Raw genomic sequence first — 17,244 nt, 5'->3', positions numbered from 1 at the left:
ATTTCAATTAAATAATATTTTTTATACTTTTATCATTATTTTTTCTCTCTTTTTCATTCATAACCACTTTTAAAAAATATTAAAGTATTATACAGTATGAACAGTAAAACCCTAATTTTAACTTTCTCATATAACATTTTCCCTCTACTCTACTCATAGCCACTCGTAACCATATCATATAATTTATAAAATCACCTCACACAAATGTAGAGAATTGGATGAGAATGCTCTAACTAAAAAAAAACATACATATGATGTGGTGTAAAGCCCACATGTTTTCCTAATAGTTTTTACGTTATTTTGTGCTTAAACGTTAACGAATATCAATAGTTCTTGCTTGAATTTACACGTTTTTGTATTGTGATAGGTTCAATGATGAAAAGAGCGAGAAAACGAGTTAAATGGAGAAAGAATCAGCTAAAACGGAGCTCGGATAAAGCCGGTACGCGCGTATGAAGATAAACGAGCTGGAAGTCGAAAAACGTCAGAAAATGGCATGGCCAAGCTACGCGACCAAGTCATACCATTCAAGCAGCATGTGGTGGATTCCAACATGTCCCAAGGCTGCCAAGAATGTCGAGAAATCATAAAAACGTCTATTTTGTCTTATAGTGGGCCTAGTGGGCTTGTTTTAACTTATTTTATATTAGGAAGGAGGTGCTTAAACATATATATATAAACCCTAAACCCTATGAACGATTTGAACATCATATTTCCAGCCATAACATCTGCAAAAGAAGAAAAACCAAGGAGGACAAGCTTATGGTTCTATCTTTTATCCTTTGGTTGTCGGTTTTGACTATTTTAACGATTTTAAGTTCGTTTTTGAGTTTTAATCATTCAAACCTTTTGTAATCAGATTTATATAAACATGTTCATGTTCAAATCGGGTCGTTCTCCAATTGCCTCAAACCGTGTCCCCGGCAACGGCGCCAAAAACTTGATGTGCGAAAAGCTATATATAAATATTAATAACTAATTCTCGTAACTCAACACTAAGTTTGACGTTTTTATATAAAAAAATTCAAAAATTTAAAAAAATGATAATAATAAAAAAAATAAAAAAAAATTGAAAAATGTCCCGAATATTTATCAAAATTGTTTGCAGATAATGGAAAATGATAAAAAAAAATTTGAGATTGGTTTTTTTAAAACTACTATTATATAAGAGATTAAATAAATGATAACGCACTAAGTTTGGGATGTGTCGGTAGGCCCAACTAGCTTTGATAGTCTCCTTTAGCAAATTTTTATATATCTGATAATTTAAAAAACGATGAAACCGAATTTCGATGCTTAGGGAGGATTACCATAATCTAAAAACTTTGAGATGGTAAGACTTAGATGCACTCAAACCAGCACACCGCCACATGTCCATCTTTTTATGAGCTTAGAAAATAGTTATATAATTTAGGGTGATATAAAAAAACAAAAAAATAAAAAAAATAAAAAAAGAGGAAAAAAAACGAAAAAAAAGTATGTTATGAAAGTTATAAGTATTCCAAAAGTTGGTCCGAAAAACAAAAGATGAGAAAGTTATGTATTGTAAAATGCCAAAGAAGCATTCTCAAAGTTAGTAAAAGAGGCCAAAGATGCACATACTAGACGGGACTTAGAGTTTATGTGTTACCAAGGGGATAGTGACTCTAAGGATACACTATTGGGGCTCGAAGGTTCTTAGTCAATAAATATTAAATTAGTAATTTATAGGAAAAAGTCCAATAATATTTAGGAATAGCTCGTACGACCTCCACAGGACCATTCATCCATCAAATTTCACTGAGTGCATCTAATTAGTACCATCAACGAGTCCTTGGCTTATGGTGATTTGTCGAACCAGTTTGCTTCGACTCTAGTTCTTTTAGCTCTCTTTGTCTGAGATGGGGTAGGTGTAGCCTTGATTTTTGGACTTAAAACGCTTAATGCAATTGGGGCCTTGATTGGTTAGTGGCTGGGTTTAAAGTGGACAAATATACCAGCAATCGCAGTCAATATGTCGAGCTGCTTCTTGTGTTTTAATAATGATAAATAATCTGGGAGTTTGTTGTTTTTCACTTGGTTATGATCCTGTGTAGATTTCTTTTCAGGGACGAAAAAGGTTTAAGTGTGGGGATGTTTGATGTGGTGTAAAACCAACATGTTTTCCTAATAGTTTTTATGTTATTTTGTGCTTAAACGTTAACAAATATCAATAGTTCTTGCGTGAATTTACACGTTTGTGTATGTGATAGGTCCCATGTTGCAAAGAGTGAGAAAACGAGTTAAATGGAGAATGAATAAGCTAAAACGGAGCTCGGATGAAGCCGGTACGCGCGTACTAAGATAAACGAGTTGGAACTCGAAAAACGTCAGAAAATGGCATGGCTGAGCTACGCGACTAGGTCATACCATTCAAGCAGCATGTGGTGGATTCCAACATGTCCCAAGGCTGCCAAGAATGTCGAGAAATCATAAAAACGTCTATTTTGTCTTCAAGTGGGCGTAGTGGGCTTGTTTTAACTTATTTTATATTAGGAAGGAGGTGTTTAAACATATATATATAAACCCTAAACCCTATGAACGATTTGAACATCATATTTCCAGCCATAACACCTGCTATAAGGGAGAAACTAAGGAGGACAAGCTTATGGTTCTATCTTTTATCCTTCGGTTGTCGGTTTTGACTATTTAAACGATTTTAAGTTCGTTTTTGAGTTTTAATCATTCAAACCTTTTATAATCAGATTTATATTAACATGTTCATCACTTTTATATATATTTTCTACTGTTCATTGATTATGATTGGCTAGGTTGGTTAGAATCGCCTAGGTTTGATGTTTAACGGTTGATTTATCACTTTTCGGGTACTGATTTCGTGTTTGATTGTTTAGTTATTGTAAAGTTCATAATTTGTGATATTATTCCATGAACCTTGCTGCCACTAGATTTATTTTAGGTTGCATGAGCCCGAGTAGTTGATTATTGCATGAATTTGTTTCGTGTAGTCGTTAATTGCTAGTTCGGTTAATACTGAGTGTGTTGATTGATTGTGGTTGGTGTGTGAAAATGTATAATATAAATAAAGAACGAATCACCAATTAAGCTTTAAATTTATAAAAACGAAAGTCCTATAGAAACCACACAAAACCGGCAAGTGTACCGATCATAAATAGTATAGCATCAAGGAAGTCCGGATGTCGAACGCAAAGACACGTGAAAACGTTTATGATTAAAAAAAATCTAACCAAGACTCACCACAATAATATTTAAATGATTTGATATTTAGAATTAATTAAACTACTTAACTTAATTAAATAAAAACTGTTAACAAAACAATTTTAGAAAACTTTGATTTAAATTCAATATGTAAAAACGTCTACCTAGGAATGAATCATGTTGAAAGAAATAACAAGACAACGGATTGAAAATATTCACGACACCGGTTATAAAAGATGACACAACCAAAACTTGTTTAAGAAAGTTAAATTACCTCTCAGTCTCTCTAACAAACTCTAACTTATTTTAGTTGATTTTAAAGAACAAACCGGACAAACAATTATTAACGTGTTCAAATACCGACTCACCTCTCGGTCTCACCGACACACTATCCTAATGGAAACGAATACTACGCAACCAAGGATAGAGGAACAATTTAACTCAACCCAAATTAAACCAACTAATTGCACATAAACACTCAAACTTGACAAGACAAAAACCCGCTCTCGCGCGGTCTTAATTTTAACAAGTAAAAGCAACGAGACAATGTTACTTCTTATCACCTCTCGGTCTCAAAGAAGATGTATTTTAACTGATTTTAGATGATATATTACCCACTTATCCCTACGGTTGCGCACCCAGCAAATAAAACCCAAAACACCAAGTAAAGAGCTTAACAAGCAATCAATTAATCAAAACCGATTCAATTAACTAATGCAAGAGGATTATAAGCAATAACAAATAAAACACAGCCATCATACATAATCTAATTCATGGTTTAGTTAAACTTTACATCAATAATTTAAGTCTTGAACATTAACAATCCATTAAACAAGTTAAAACTACTCAACAATCATCTATCCTAGGTAGAACAAACAAGATTAGCCTAACATAGATTTTGGACAGCCACAAACAATCAAAGTAAACATCATAAACATCAATATAAACATGATAAAACTCATTCAAGATCCAAACTCAATCAATAACAACTCAAAGTATCAATCAATTGCAAAACAATTCAAATCAAAAGACCAAATCAATAGTGTTAGGGTTCTTGAACAATAATTAGAGTTTAAAGATGTATACTCAAGGTTTATGGCTGATATTTGTGATTGTTAATGACCCTAGCTGCTGCCCAAAGGTTCCTTCTTCTTCCTCAGCCGCCAACAAGATCAACAGTCGCCGGTTTCTTCCTTTCTTCTTCTTTCTTTCTTTCTTGCGGCTGCAGTCCGATCGCAAGGATGAAGGTAGTTAGGGTTTAGGGTTTTAATTTCGGGATTTTGGCTGATTAATGGCTGGAAACTTATTATTTTAACTTAATATAATATTATATTAGGCTCCTAACTTGTAGGCTTGGACCGGGCCTTGATTAAACTTTGAAACTTTGACACTTAAACCCTCCAAGTTCTCTTTTTCTTGCCTTTTTTTCCACATCTTTCCATAACCTACACAAAACATTTCAACTTTGTAAAACTTTGCACTTAACCCCCTAAACTTACATAAATTTGATATTAAATCATTAAAACATTATAAAATTGTAAGGAAATATAAGTGTGTTATTCAACACATCAGTGGTAGACGCGTGCCATTAGGGTTTATATTTCTTGAATCATTTAGGTCAGTAGGATCATCCTCTTTGAGTTGGACCAAAACCTTAGGGGTTAGCTTATCTATCTGCTTTAGTTGATTCAGTTACCCGTTGCGAAACCACGTGCGGTTTTCTAGCTATCGACTAGGTTAGTTTGTAAGTTAAGTTATATTATCCTTATTATTGAATTATCCCTCTCTTCCTAGGTTTGTGATTAGCTCAAGCCTTAGTGAGGATTGTGATTTTGATACGGACCAAGTAATAAATCATTAGGGTACGTAAATAAACAACCGTAAATTAAAAGCTAAATAGACGTTGTTAGAGGTTTTTGGTAAAACTGACCGTAGGGACCCAGTTGCCTTGATTACATCTATCTTAGTTCATCTTTAGACGCCGGTTTCAAACACTTGTTAGCACTTGAGCCATCCTATACCCGTTAAGTCATCTTACCTAGGTGATTCGTTTTCTTATTGTCGTTAAATCCCATTAAGTTTTCAGTTAATTTCGTTAAGTTTCACCGTTAGTTGAGTTAAGTTAGATTAGATATATAAGTTAAACAAATATATTATTTAGGCAAGACTTGAGTAGGGTTAGTAATCCGAGCCACCTCACGTGTCTTTGTGTTCGATACTTGGACTTTTTTAATTTTGACTACATACGATCGGTACACTTACCGGTTGTGTGAACTTAAGTTAGGATATTCCGTTTTAATTTAAAGCTTAGTTCATCATCATCATCATCATCATCATCGTACTCAGTATATCCCACCAATAGGAAAGCTATGGTGGGGTCTGAGGAGGGTAAGATGTAGACAGCCTTACCTCTACCCTATAAGGATAGAGAGGTTGCTTTCGGTGAGACCCCCGGCTCGATAGTAGTTTTGCATCAAGCCTTGGACATAATGCACATAGCACTCAATCATCGGGACACCGGCTGATCGGTGCATGTAATTTAAAGCTTAGTTGTGAGTAGTAATTTTGATAGATACATTTTTGCTCATCAACATCAGAATATATATAATTATAGTAGATAAATTTATTTTTTCAGAAAAGCACTATATTTCATGATTCAAATAAGTTGTAATTAATTAAAAGAAAAAAATGAGACTTGAATTGAAAAAAAAAGTGATGCAACGGTGTAGAGGTAGGTAGTTATGCATAAGACGTTTCTAATCGTTACGGTGAAGTCAAACCCCAGTCAGTTACAGACAATATGGCAGCCAGCAGCTACACCACCATTCCGATCTCCGGCACCGACGTCATTTTCCGATCCTTCCAAAACCTCTCTTGTTTCTTCTCCCTCCTCCGCCCGTGGCCGGAATTCATCTCCTCATTCGACCGCCCGGACCACGCCGCCACCAGACTCCGCCTCAATTCCAAATACTTCTCCGTTAACTACGCCCTCATCATAACCGCCTGCGCCGCCCTCTCCTTGATCGGAGATCCCAGGGCTCTCTTAATATTCGGTTCGGTGTTCATGTTATGGCTCGTGCTTTACTTCTTCCGTGAGGATCCGATGGTCGTGTGGGGGTATCACGTTCACGATCACCTCGTCACGGCTGTGCTTGTGTTCATCACCGGAATTGCCGTGTGGAATTTAGGTTTTGTTGCCAATCTGGTTATTGGGTTTGTGGTTGGGGCTTTGGCGGCGGTTGTTCATGGAGTGTTTAGAAACCCTAGGGGAATATACCTTGATGAAGTTGATGCTGAATCTGAAGGATTGATCTCACCGACATCATCTAGGGTTTATGATTTCTCCACCTGATATTCATATTATTTCTTCTGACCTACCCTTTTTTTTGTTGATAGTGTTCAATTGATTAATTTTGGATTTATGCGAGGTTTTAATTTGTAAAGTGTGACTTGGATTGATTTTCTTGTGTTGTTATATTTGATCATATTTCTGGTTTGTTTACAAGGGTTATATGTTAGACCGTGTGTAAGGGAGGGGCGTGGTTCAGGTGGAGGCTTAGGTGGCTCGCGAACACCACTACACCCATCAAGTGGTCATGGGCACAGACGAGCCCTGTGGCCGGGACCGCGGGGGCAATAACTAGCCGTTGGCTAGTTTGAGGTTTAAAAAAATAGCCGTTGGCTATTTAAATGTTTTTTTTACAAACTGCTATAAATAACTACCTTATTTTATAACAATAACACACCATTCTCACTATATTTGTCTCTAATAATTTAAAAACCTCTCTAAGTTTCTCAAATTTAAAACCATGTCGGGCTTCCGTTACGGCAATATCAACACACAACCGGAGCAGGCTAAACCCGCAGAACAATCCCAAAAAGGTAAGGAGAAGAATAATCGGAGAAGCGAGATTGGTGAAGCTCGAGATAAAATTTAACGAATTGTCAAGTACTCTCCGCTCGATTGGTGAAGCTCGACATACAAAAAATCGGTTCAAGAGTTTGGCATTTCTAGAAACCCTAAACAACAAAGGAAAGTCATGTCTGCACACTTGGCCCATTGTTTGAACCGGTTGGTGGGACCCGTTATGTTGGTTGCAACAGCGGCTAGTAAATTTGATGAGATGGGCAGTGGTGCAAACCATACCCCGACTAGAAGCATCTTCGAGGCGAGAACGTTTCTAGCCCCGTTGCTTTGCAAAATAGTTATGCAAAAGATCAAAACTTTGAGTAAAAACCTATTATTTCCCCAAAATCTTTCATCAAATTGATCAAAATGAGAATAAACTTCGTCTAACCGAATATTATTTATGGCTTCAAAGAGGGTCGATGGTGTAACTACAAGTTCAGAAAGTAGTGATCCAATTAGCGACAAGCCAAATCTCGATCTCTCCAACTTCTCATCAAATTTAGTTAAAAAGCCAACTTCTTGATCTAGGTATTCTTTCTTTCGCCTCTTTATTAACAAGATTGCATCTTTTAATGGTAACGGTTGAAGTTGCATTGTGTCAAAGCTCATAACCTTTATAAGTCTTTTTGTGATGATAACATGTGATCCACCTGTGTTTCTTGGTATCAAATCATGTAAATCTTTACCTTCCCACTGATGGTTGGTTAATTTGTATATTTTTTAGTTAGTTTATTCTTTAGTTTTAATCGTTTATTTTAGGAACTTCGATACTTCATACGTGTATTATTGGATTTCAGGTCACAGGTGTTAAAGTACTCAATTTGGACCTGTTATAACATGGAATGAAGACCCGTGATGTCCAGCACGCGAAACGAGGAATAATATGGAAGTTTGCTGGTGACAAGTCCCATCGCGATACGCGATGGGCTTGGCTGAAGGCCCATCGCGTATCACGATGGGTTTAAAAATCAAATGTCGTGATGGACCAGTGAAGGCCCCATCGCGTATCGTGATGGGGCCTGCAGACGGGTTGTTAGGGTTTATATCAAACTTTTCATCATAAACAACCCTAACTCGTTTTTATCAAAGGGAGGCGATTTCCAGCAGTTCCAAGAGGCGATTTCATCATTGTAGTTCGTGTCAAGACCATATCTGTGATCCATATCATCATTATTGACGAGTTGGTGATGTCGCGGCTCGGCTAATCTCTTCGAATCTCACCCGGGATGTATAGTTTGTAACTTTTACAGTTTTTCTCATGTGATTAAGAACACTCTTGTATAATTATTGATGGTTTATATATGATTATTGATGTTTAGTATTTCTGTGTGTTCAGTCGGTTTAGGTTTACGTTGGTTTGAACGATTTGTTACCAGTTGCTAGATAATTGATCATATGATTGTTTGATTAGATTGAATACGATAAAACATATAATTTCCTTTAACTGAGTCACACTGACAACGACCGTCTAATAACCCGTGCCGTGTGTAAAGCAATTATTGATGTCTAAGGATTTGTCTGATTGATCAATTTGTAGTTAACCAGTAATAATTAATCTGTTATGTTGCATGAGTTTCCCGGGTGTGATTTGCTTTTATTAAGTGACTGAAACTTGTTTACTCGTTTGTTTGCTTAATTCTAAATTCAAACTATTGCTTGTGTGATCAACACTAAAAACCGGTTACTTCATAATATTAAATCTGTTACACGAATTGCATTGACCACATACTCATCGTGATACGATACCTTACTTATCCTATATATATAGTTTAATTAGGTTTTTGAATGACTCAAACGCGGTCATCAAAATGACGTCGTTTCTGGGGAGTTAGTGCGCTTAGTGTTTCTCGTTTTAGTTGATTTTTTGTGCTTATTTTAGTTTTAATTTTAGCTTTGATTTTCAGTTTTAGTTTAAAATTTATTTTTCTTTATTTTATGCGGTTGTGTTAGTTGTGCAGATAACAGGTTTATGCGCACCCGCCACTCGGGCAGACAGTCACCGTTAGTTTTCGAGCCCGAAATCAAGAGGTTAGCTCGGCAGAACCGAGTTCAAAACAGAAATTCAGAGATGGAAGATTAGAACCAAAACCAGAACCAAAACGAAAACCAGATCCATAACCAAAACGAAAACCAGAACCAGAACGAGAACCAAAACCAAGACCCACTGCCACAAAATACGCGTTTCACCCAGATAATATACCCCCACTAGCAAACTTCAATAACCAAAATGATCAAAATCACTCAGCTCGTGCTTCCAGAACCCGAAACCGAACCGAACCCGAAACCTAAACCGAAACCTAAACCTCAACTTTGACCAAGCGGGACCATCAGTTCCAAATAATAACCCCAACCGCAGAGTTCGGATAAATATCGATGATTTTCAACCGAGTATTCCGACAGAAGATAAAGAAGAGGGGGAAAATAATAATAATGGGAACGAGGGTTTTGAGATTGAGAACGAGGTAGATCGGTGGGTTAGGAGAAATCGGGCGTTGAGCGGGAGAATGAGGTAGTTGAAGCCGAAAGACGTGGGTGATGATAATTGGGTAAAAAAGGTAGAAGAGCCAGTTAATCGAAGACGGGCTGAAGCAGTTAACAGAAACAGAAGGGGTTGAGACAGGGGGTGAGTCGGGCGAACAGCCCGAAAGAATTCGGAATTTTCAGGTTAACTAGGTCGGTTTGGAGATCCCCGAGGGGCTAAGAAGGAATTATGTAGCATTAGATCGTTTTTGGGGCATGCCAGGTTTTATAGACGGTATATTAAGGGTTTTAGTGATATTACCAAACCCTTATGTAATTTAATACTTAAGGATGCCCCGTTTGACTTTAATGATGAATGTGCTAAGGCCTTTGATATTTTGAAATTGAAATTAATTCAAGCCCCGATCTTGCAATCACCCGATTGGAGTTTACTTTTTGAAATAAAGTGTGATGCAAGTTATTATGCGGTCGGGGCTGTTTTGGGTCAACGGGTTGACAAGAAACCCGTTGCCATATACTATGCGAGTAAAACTCTCTCGGATGCACAATTGAATTACACAACAACCGAGAAAGAGTTACTGGCAGTAGTATATGCTCTAGATAAATTCAGGTCATATATTTAGGTTTTGCTACTGCAGGAATTTGATCTAGAGATTCGGGACAAGAAAGGAAGTGAAAATGTTGTTGCAGATCACTTGTCCCTAATTATGGTGGAAAATGGGAACACAGATGGCCCATTAACGAGTCCTTCCCGGATGAGCACATTCTGGCAGTCTCACAAAATCCCTGGTTTGCTCATATTGTTAATTTTAAAGTCGCAGGTGGCTTACCAGAGCATTGGCCAAGGAGAAAGAAGAACAGTTGATGTCCCAAGCTAAACAGTACATTTGGGACGATCCAGACTTGTTCAAGATTGGTTCAGATCAGATGATCAAACGATGCATACCCGAGGAGGATGCCAGATCGGTGTTGGAACACGCACATTCGTCTGTGTGTGGTGGTCATTTTAGTGTCCAGAAACCGCACGAAAAGTTTATAACGAGTGGCTTCTTTTGGCCATCAGTGTTTAAGGATGCTCACCGAGTTCGCGACTCACTGTTTAAAGTGTCAACAACTCGGGAGCATTTCTAAGAGGGACGAGATGCCCTTGGAACCCGATCCTAGTTGTTGACATTTTTGATGTTTGAGGATCGATTTAATGGGCCCGTTTCTTAATTCGCACGGTAATTTGTATATCCTAGTGGCCGTGGATTACGTTTCTAAATGGGTTGAAGCGATAGCCACTAGGACCAAATGATCACAAAGTAATTTTCAATTTCGTTCAAAGTAATATATTTTCGAGATTTGGAGTCCCCCGACGTAAGGCCCCGTTCCCGGTAGCCCTACTTTAGCGTCAGATTTACTCGTAAACACAGTTCTACAAATCAGAGTTAATTAAAACTTTCGCGGAATATAAAACTTTAACCGTTTATTACAAAACAATTAATTCTTTTCTTTGATACCATAACAAAAAACATTATATTTAAAACATCTTTTCTTCTTCCTTTAGATGCCAGCCGTTCAATCCATGCCATGTGTCATCCTCATGTAACTCTACAATCAGCTCACCTGCGTGCATACTAAAAGTCAGCTACGCTGAGTGAGTTCTAGTTAATCAAGCAACTTATCATACAACCCACTACACACAACATATACGTATCCGGAGATACATAATCCACTGTGTAACCTGCCTACTGCTTAACCACTTAATTACCCCTACAACTTAGCCTCTTAATTTTCCCTACAGCTTAGCCACTTATGCCACTTTATGCCACTTTAATAACGAATAACGTTATGCCACTTTGCCACTTTAATAGCGTACAACGTTATGCCACTTTACCACTTTAATAACGAAGTCACGTATAGCTTACCCTACCACGTACTATCGTCATGCCACTAACACTCTTACTAGACTCTTGCCACTTCTAACACACTTTACCTCTACTTTTCTACAACACAACTTCATATCATCACATCATTTACATAATAAGCAAGTTACATCATAGCATTCAGACACACTAACAACCACTTAACAATCACTATCCTTGACGATACGTGCAATATCCGAAGATCGTTCACAGCACACGAAAAGCATTATATAATAGCTACCTCGTATGACATCTATAGGATACACTTACCACTTAAGGTAAGTGTATTCACACTTCACATCGAGTATGCACACAACCACGAAAACATATCAAGGAATGGGGCTAGAAACTCACCTGAATTCTGTTGCGTTCACCGATAGTAGTTATTCCTTTCTTGAGCTGTGCACGACTAACTGTATAACAATTACATGTACCAATTAACTATCACTATCTATATCGCGTTTCTAGTTTATTCATAACCCACAACGAACGGGGGTCCGAGGCAGCTTCCCCTGGCAGCGGGGTCTAAGGGGCGGCAACCCCTAGCAGGGTCCAAGGGGCAGGGCCATTAACTGTCTTAACACATTTTCCATTAGAATTTTTATTATTATTAATTAATTCGCCCACATGATTGCTATAACGAATTAAGCCTAATTCGTTATCACAACACTGTCTAATTCGTTATCAAAATACTGCCCTAGTTCGTTATCTTGACTTAGCGAACTGAGTGAGCTAATTCGTTATCTTGCTATGACGAATGGGCGAGTAACAAACCAGCTAACATGGTCTGATTCGTTATCCTCATTCGTCATTTCTCCTTAACGAATCACTTAGAGAGCTGCTTCTAGTTCGTCCCCCCACCATAACGAATTGCCATAACGAACTAGCTACCCTTCTGTTAACGAATTACCGCTAATCTCGTTAGAATTCCGTAACGAATTAGGGTTAGGGTTTTGTCAGACCTCAGACGTCACATCTGATGTGACACAACCTCCGGCGCCGCCGTTGCCGGAAAAACGTGAATCTCGCGGAAAAGCGAGATCTCACTCGTTTGGCCACTGTTTTCACCGTTTTTCGTCCCGTTCGATTCAGATCTGAGCTAGGGTGATCCCTAAGCTCATCTTAGGTTCGATTTATACCCGATTCCACCCGGATCTCGTGACTTCCATGGTTATAACGGTGTCGGCTCGTCATTTCGTGACTAAATCTAACGGGTTTTGTATCTTTACAATATCATACTATCATTACCTTAGGTCGGAAATCAATTCTTCTTCTTCTTCTTCTTCTCGGTTTCAGCTTAGATAGAGAGAGTAGGATGAGAGAGAGCTAAGTGTGTGTTTTGTGTGGCGTATGGAGTATGAAAATGAATGATAATTGGGTGATTAAGGCTTTTATAATTATGGATCATGGGCTTAAGCCCATGTTCTCATCCTTCTTTCCTTCATGACCCAAGTCCATAACCCATATCCATTAACCAACACTAGCCCGACCCATAACTAGCTCCTACTCTATTTATTTATTTAATTTCTCCGCTTAACCCGAGTAAACTTCACCTTTACTATTAAATAATATAATTAACAATCTTAGAAATTTCTGGATGTTACACCCGAACCATCATAAGTGATGGGGGATCTCATTTTAAGAATTTTTAATTCGGGAAATTGCTTAAACGATATGGTGTTGATCATAGGATTGCAACTCCTTATCATCCACAAACGAGTGGACAAGTTGAAGTTTCTAATAGGCAAATCAAACAGATTTTACAGAAAACCGTTCGGGTAGACTAAAAGGATTGGTCAACTAAGTTGACAATCCTCTATAGGCCTACCGGACCGCTTATAAAACGCCAATTGGAACCACTCCTTATAGACTTGAGTATGGAAAGAATTGCCATTTACTGGTTGAAATTGCACAAAGAGCGTTTTGGGCTACTATACAGGTCAATATGGATTATGATGATTCAGGGAAGGCGAGAAAAGTAGCTTTGTGCGAGATCGAGGAGTTGAGAGACGAGGCATACGACTGCGCGTCCGCTTACATGGAAAAGATGCAGAAAATTCACGATGCTAACATCCAGTTGAAGAATTTTGAAGTTGGTCAACGAGTGTGTTTGTACAACACAAGGATGAAGCTCTTCCCGGGTAAGTTGAAAAGTAAGTGGATGGGCCTGTATTTGATTGTAAGAGTCGGGAATCATGGTCAGTACAAGATTGAAGACTTTGATGTCATTTGAGGCAAGTGGTAAATGGCTATAGATTTAAGCCATATTTGGAGATGAAGGGACATACAGGAGATGGATGAGGAATCGGTGAATTTCATTTTGACTTCACCGGTTTATGAAAATAATTGAGTTCGAGGCACTGTCGAGCTGTAGACTTTAAATTCATCGCTTACGGGAGGCAACCCCGGGGTTTGTAAGTGTCTGTCCAGTTTGTTTTCATTTTGTTGAGTCTTGTACTTAGTGTCGTCTCGAGTTTTATGCAGCAAACGATAAGTGTGGGGAAGCTCGTTGAAGAGTTGGAAGTTCAAGAAGTTTGGTAAGCGTTTGTCAATTACACGTCTTTCTAGGGTACGCAAAGTGTGTTTTGAGTTCAGAAACATGTTCAGGGTAATGTCGGGATGCCGAAAAGTGGTCGGGTCGGAAAATGTTCGGACCCGTTTTTTGAAAAAACTTTCTTTTAACACAACCCATCGCGCTACGCCATGGCTTAATAACAACATCATCACGTATCGCGATGGTGAGTGGGCATCAGGCATCTAGTGACGTCGTCGCGTATATATCCCCATCGCGATACGCGATGGGGTTAAACCCTAATTTATAATCAAATTGTGTGGCGATACGCGATCGCCACCCATTTGACCCACCGCGTACCGCCATGGGTCGGGTTGACCCGGAAAATATTTTTTGATATAAAGTTCTTCTTCTTCTTCCTTTCTTCTTCTTCTTCTTCTTCTTCTTCTTCTTCTTCTTCTTCTTTCGTCTCCTCTCTTCTTTCCGTCGTCTCTCCGCCTAACACCACCATTCCACAACCCCCACCGTCCTTACAACCACCGTCCTCACAACCACCACTCCACCACCACCACCATCCTCACAACCACCATTCTTCTACCACCACTGTCCTCCCAACCACCACTTCACCACCACCACCGTCCTCACCTTCCACCATCCCTACCACCAATCACCACCGCCACCCCCAATCATCACAGTCACCACAACCACCACTATAATACCCCAACACTGCCGTCCACTATCCTATGTCAGTCTACCACAACCATCTCCACCGCCGTCCCTCCCCTGCCACCACAATCCACTTTTATTATTATTTCAGTTTTTGATCCGACATCGAGGTAATAATTTATTATTATATTGTTTGTGTCGGGTTATTTGGTTTATGTTGAGTTTAGTAATTCGACACCTTGCGGGATTGTTGGGTTTGTTTAGCAGGTTCCGAGATTTTTTTGGGTTAGTTGTTTGTTTGAACAACACCCACAAAGTTCAAATACAACATAAAAATACAAATAAACAGCAGTAGTTATAAAAGTTATGCATATATTACCCAGCCGATTACCCCTTTATTACATTTTTCCCTTAAGTATATTATGTTTCGTAAGAACATCATGATATAAAATCAAAATAATGGAAAAATAAAAGATAAACCTAAAATTAACCGGCTGTTACTGCTACTTCATCCATATCAACTACTCCTCGTCACCCGGCCTCGTTGGTGCCCGAACCTCCTGCCTCATAAGCATGCCCACATAATACGATCCACCCACGTCAGATGACGACCTCAGACAGTCTGGCATCGGTACCTGCAAACGATCAAATAAAGCCGAAAACATGTCTGGCTCTCCTCATGCATCACCAACTGCCTCTCAAACACATACTCTAAGGTCAACGGCTGTGGCTGTGGCGGTTTACGTGTCGGCCGTGCTGCTCGTATGCGGGGATGAGCAAGTGGTCTCTCAATCTGATGTCTCTACGAAGTACTACATGCCCAAGCTGATACACGTGCCTCCACCATACGTGGAGGATACTCATACGTACAAATAACCGCCTTCTGCGCATCAGCTACATTCACAACCTCTGTGTCCAGACCCGGAGTCAGATAATCATCATAATATTTCTCAAACACCCCCAATGCGGTTGCAATCTGTGAGATAATGGGCCCCAAAGACAACCTATCCGACACACTCTCAACACGACGTCCACCCCGACCCATGGATGATAATAAAAGGGAAGCCATGTTAACGTCATGTTGGCCAATAATGTTATACAAACACATCAAGTCCAGGTTTCTACACTTATCGTGACCCTACTGACAGCCAACGAACGTAGAAGCAATAACTCTATGAATGTACCTGTGAACGGGATCCCGAATGGCAAATGAAACCGCATTACTAGCATGCGGGCCCTCAACAATAGTAAACCAATAACTAGCCAGATCAGTGGCTATAATCCAATACCGTCGGGTCCCCAGAGTATAACCCTAAACACTCTCCGTGAATGCACGAGTCTGCACCTCCTCAGTATACAGCCCAGAAAGTACCCCAGCAAATCTCGGCACTGACATCTCAAATAACTACCTCCCTAACGAGAATGATACCGCATGTTGGCCATTGAAATCACCAGTCTTGTGTCCTAAGTGTAGCATAAAATTCGCGAACCAATTCGACATATTGTTTCCTCTCAAAACCTCAATACCGTGGCCCAAAGTGGCCCCAACAAAGTCCTAACCCTCTCAGCCTGACCCAATGTGCCCAACAACTCCCAATCAAACATACGATGATGCACAATGACACATCCGAAATCCTATCATACCATTTCCCTTTCCGCGGTATTCAAACTAAACCTCAGTATAATATGCGGTGTATCCTCGTCCCCCTTAATCTCTTCAACCGACGCCTCCACATTCGGGAACTCTTCCACCTCATAACGAATATGATGACAATATTGCTGAGCTACGGGGTCAAACTCGGGCTGCCTACGGGGTTGCTTGCGCCTCACGGGTCTCGAACCACTTTGTTCTTGTGTCATATCTGGGTTCGGTTGAACACGAAACTAAGAACAACTTAATGAACAGTGGTGGTGTAGAAGGGCGACGATGTTTGGGAGTTGTGGCCGGTGATAGAACCGAGCCCCCGGTGCGGAAGCGTTAATAATCGGTATTAACGGTGGAGCTCGGATCTAGGGTTAGGATCGAATCTAACTCGTATTCACTCTTGAAAGATGTTTGTACGGATGAGATGTATTGGGAGAGAGCTTGATTTTATTAAAAATCAATAATAGGATGAACAGTTGTAATCAAAACATAAAAGATAGAACTGGCAGTATGATTTCATTAGTCGAATGATTCTCATAAAGATGAACCACTCATACATACATTTATACAACATACATACACAGACAAGAAATATCAGCCGCCTCCAGGATAGCTCATCCTGGAGGAGGAGACTCTCTCAAAGGGATAAAACCCTAGATCTTACTCAATACACAATACACTCACTCATACTAGACAAATGAATAAAACATCTATTTATACAAGTCTAGCATGACTTGGTCTTCAAGCAATCCACCCTTGGTTGAGACCAAACAATATATTTTTCACCCACAAATTAATTCGATGCATCGGTCTAAAAACATTAGTCCCAACAATCTCCCCCTTTTTTGACCAATGCCATCGAATTTCTTCCATGATCCCCTCATAACTCGTTGTCTTTCGTTGAAATTCTCGCCCTCACGTTAAGCTT

General features: G+C 39.2%; 1 protein-coding gene and 1 pseudogene across 1 annotated transcript; one reads left to right on the top strand and one right to left on the bottom strand.

The window, feature by feature from the left end:
- Nucleotides 1-5,995: 5,995 nt before the first annotated feature.
- On the top strand, nucleotides 5,996-6,577 carry LOC143618476 (PRA1 family protein G2 pseudogene; annotated as a pseudogene).
- A 612-nt stretch (nucleotides 6,578-7,189) lies between these two features.
- Nucleotides 7,190-7,699, bottom strand: LOC143618474 (uncharacterized). The gene has a single exon (XM_077090681.1). It carries the CDS (start codon nucleotides 7,697-7,699, stop codon nucleotides 7,190-7,192), a length of 510 nt encoding a protein of 169 aa, XP_076946796.1.
- Nucleotides 7,700-17,244: the final 9,545 nt, after the last annotated feature.

Source organism: Bidens hawaiensis, unplaced genomic scaffold, assembly GCF_021521415.1.
Source record: "Bidens hawaiensis isolate Kalapana, Puna unplaced genomic scaffold, B.hawaiensis_p1.1 tig00078678_1, whole genome shotgun sequence".
NCBI classification, from domain to species: Eukaryota; Viridiplantae; Streptophyta; class Magnoliopsida; order Asterales; family Asteraceae; genus Bidens; species Bidens hawaiensis.
This window is presented reverse-complemented; position numbering and strand designations above follow the sequence as displayed.

Bases quoted from the DNA above. Each gene is read 5' to 3' on its own strand.
- LOC143618474 (XM_077090681.1), bottom strand. From the start codon at position 7,699: ATGCAACTTCAACCGTTACCATTAAAAGATGCAATCTTGTTAATAAAG.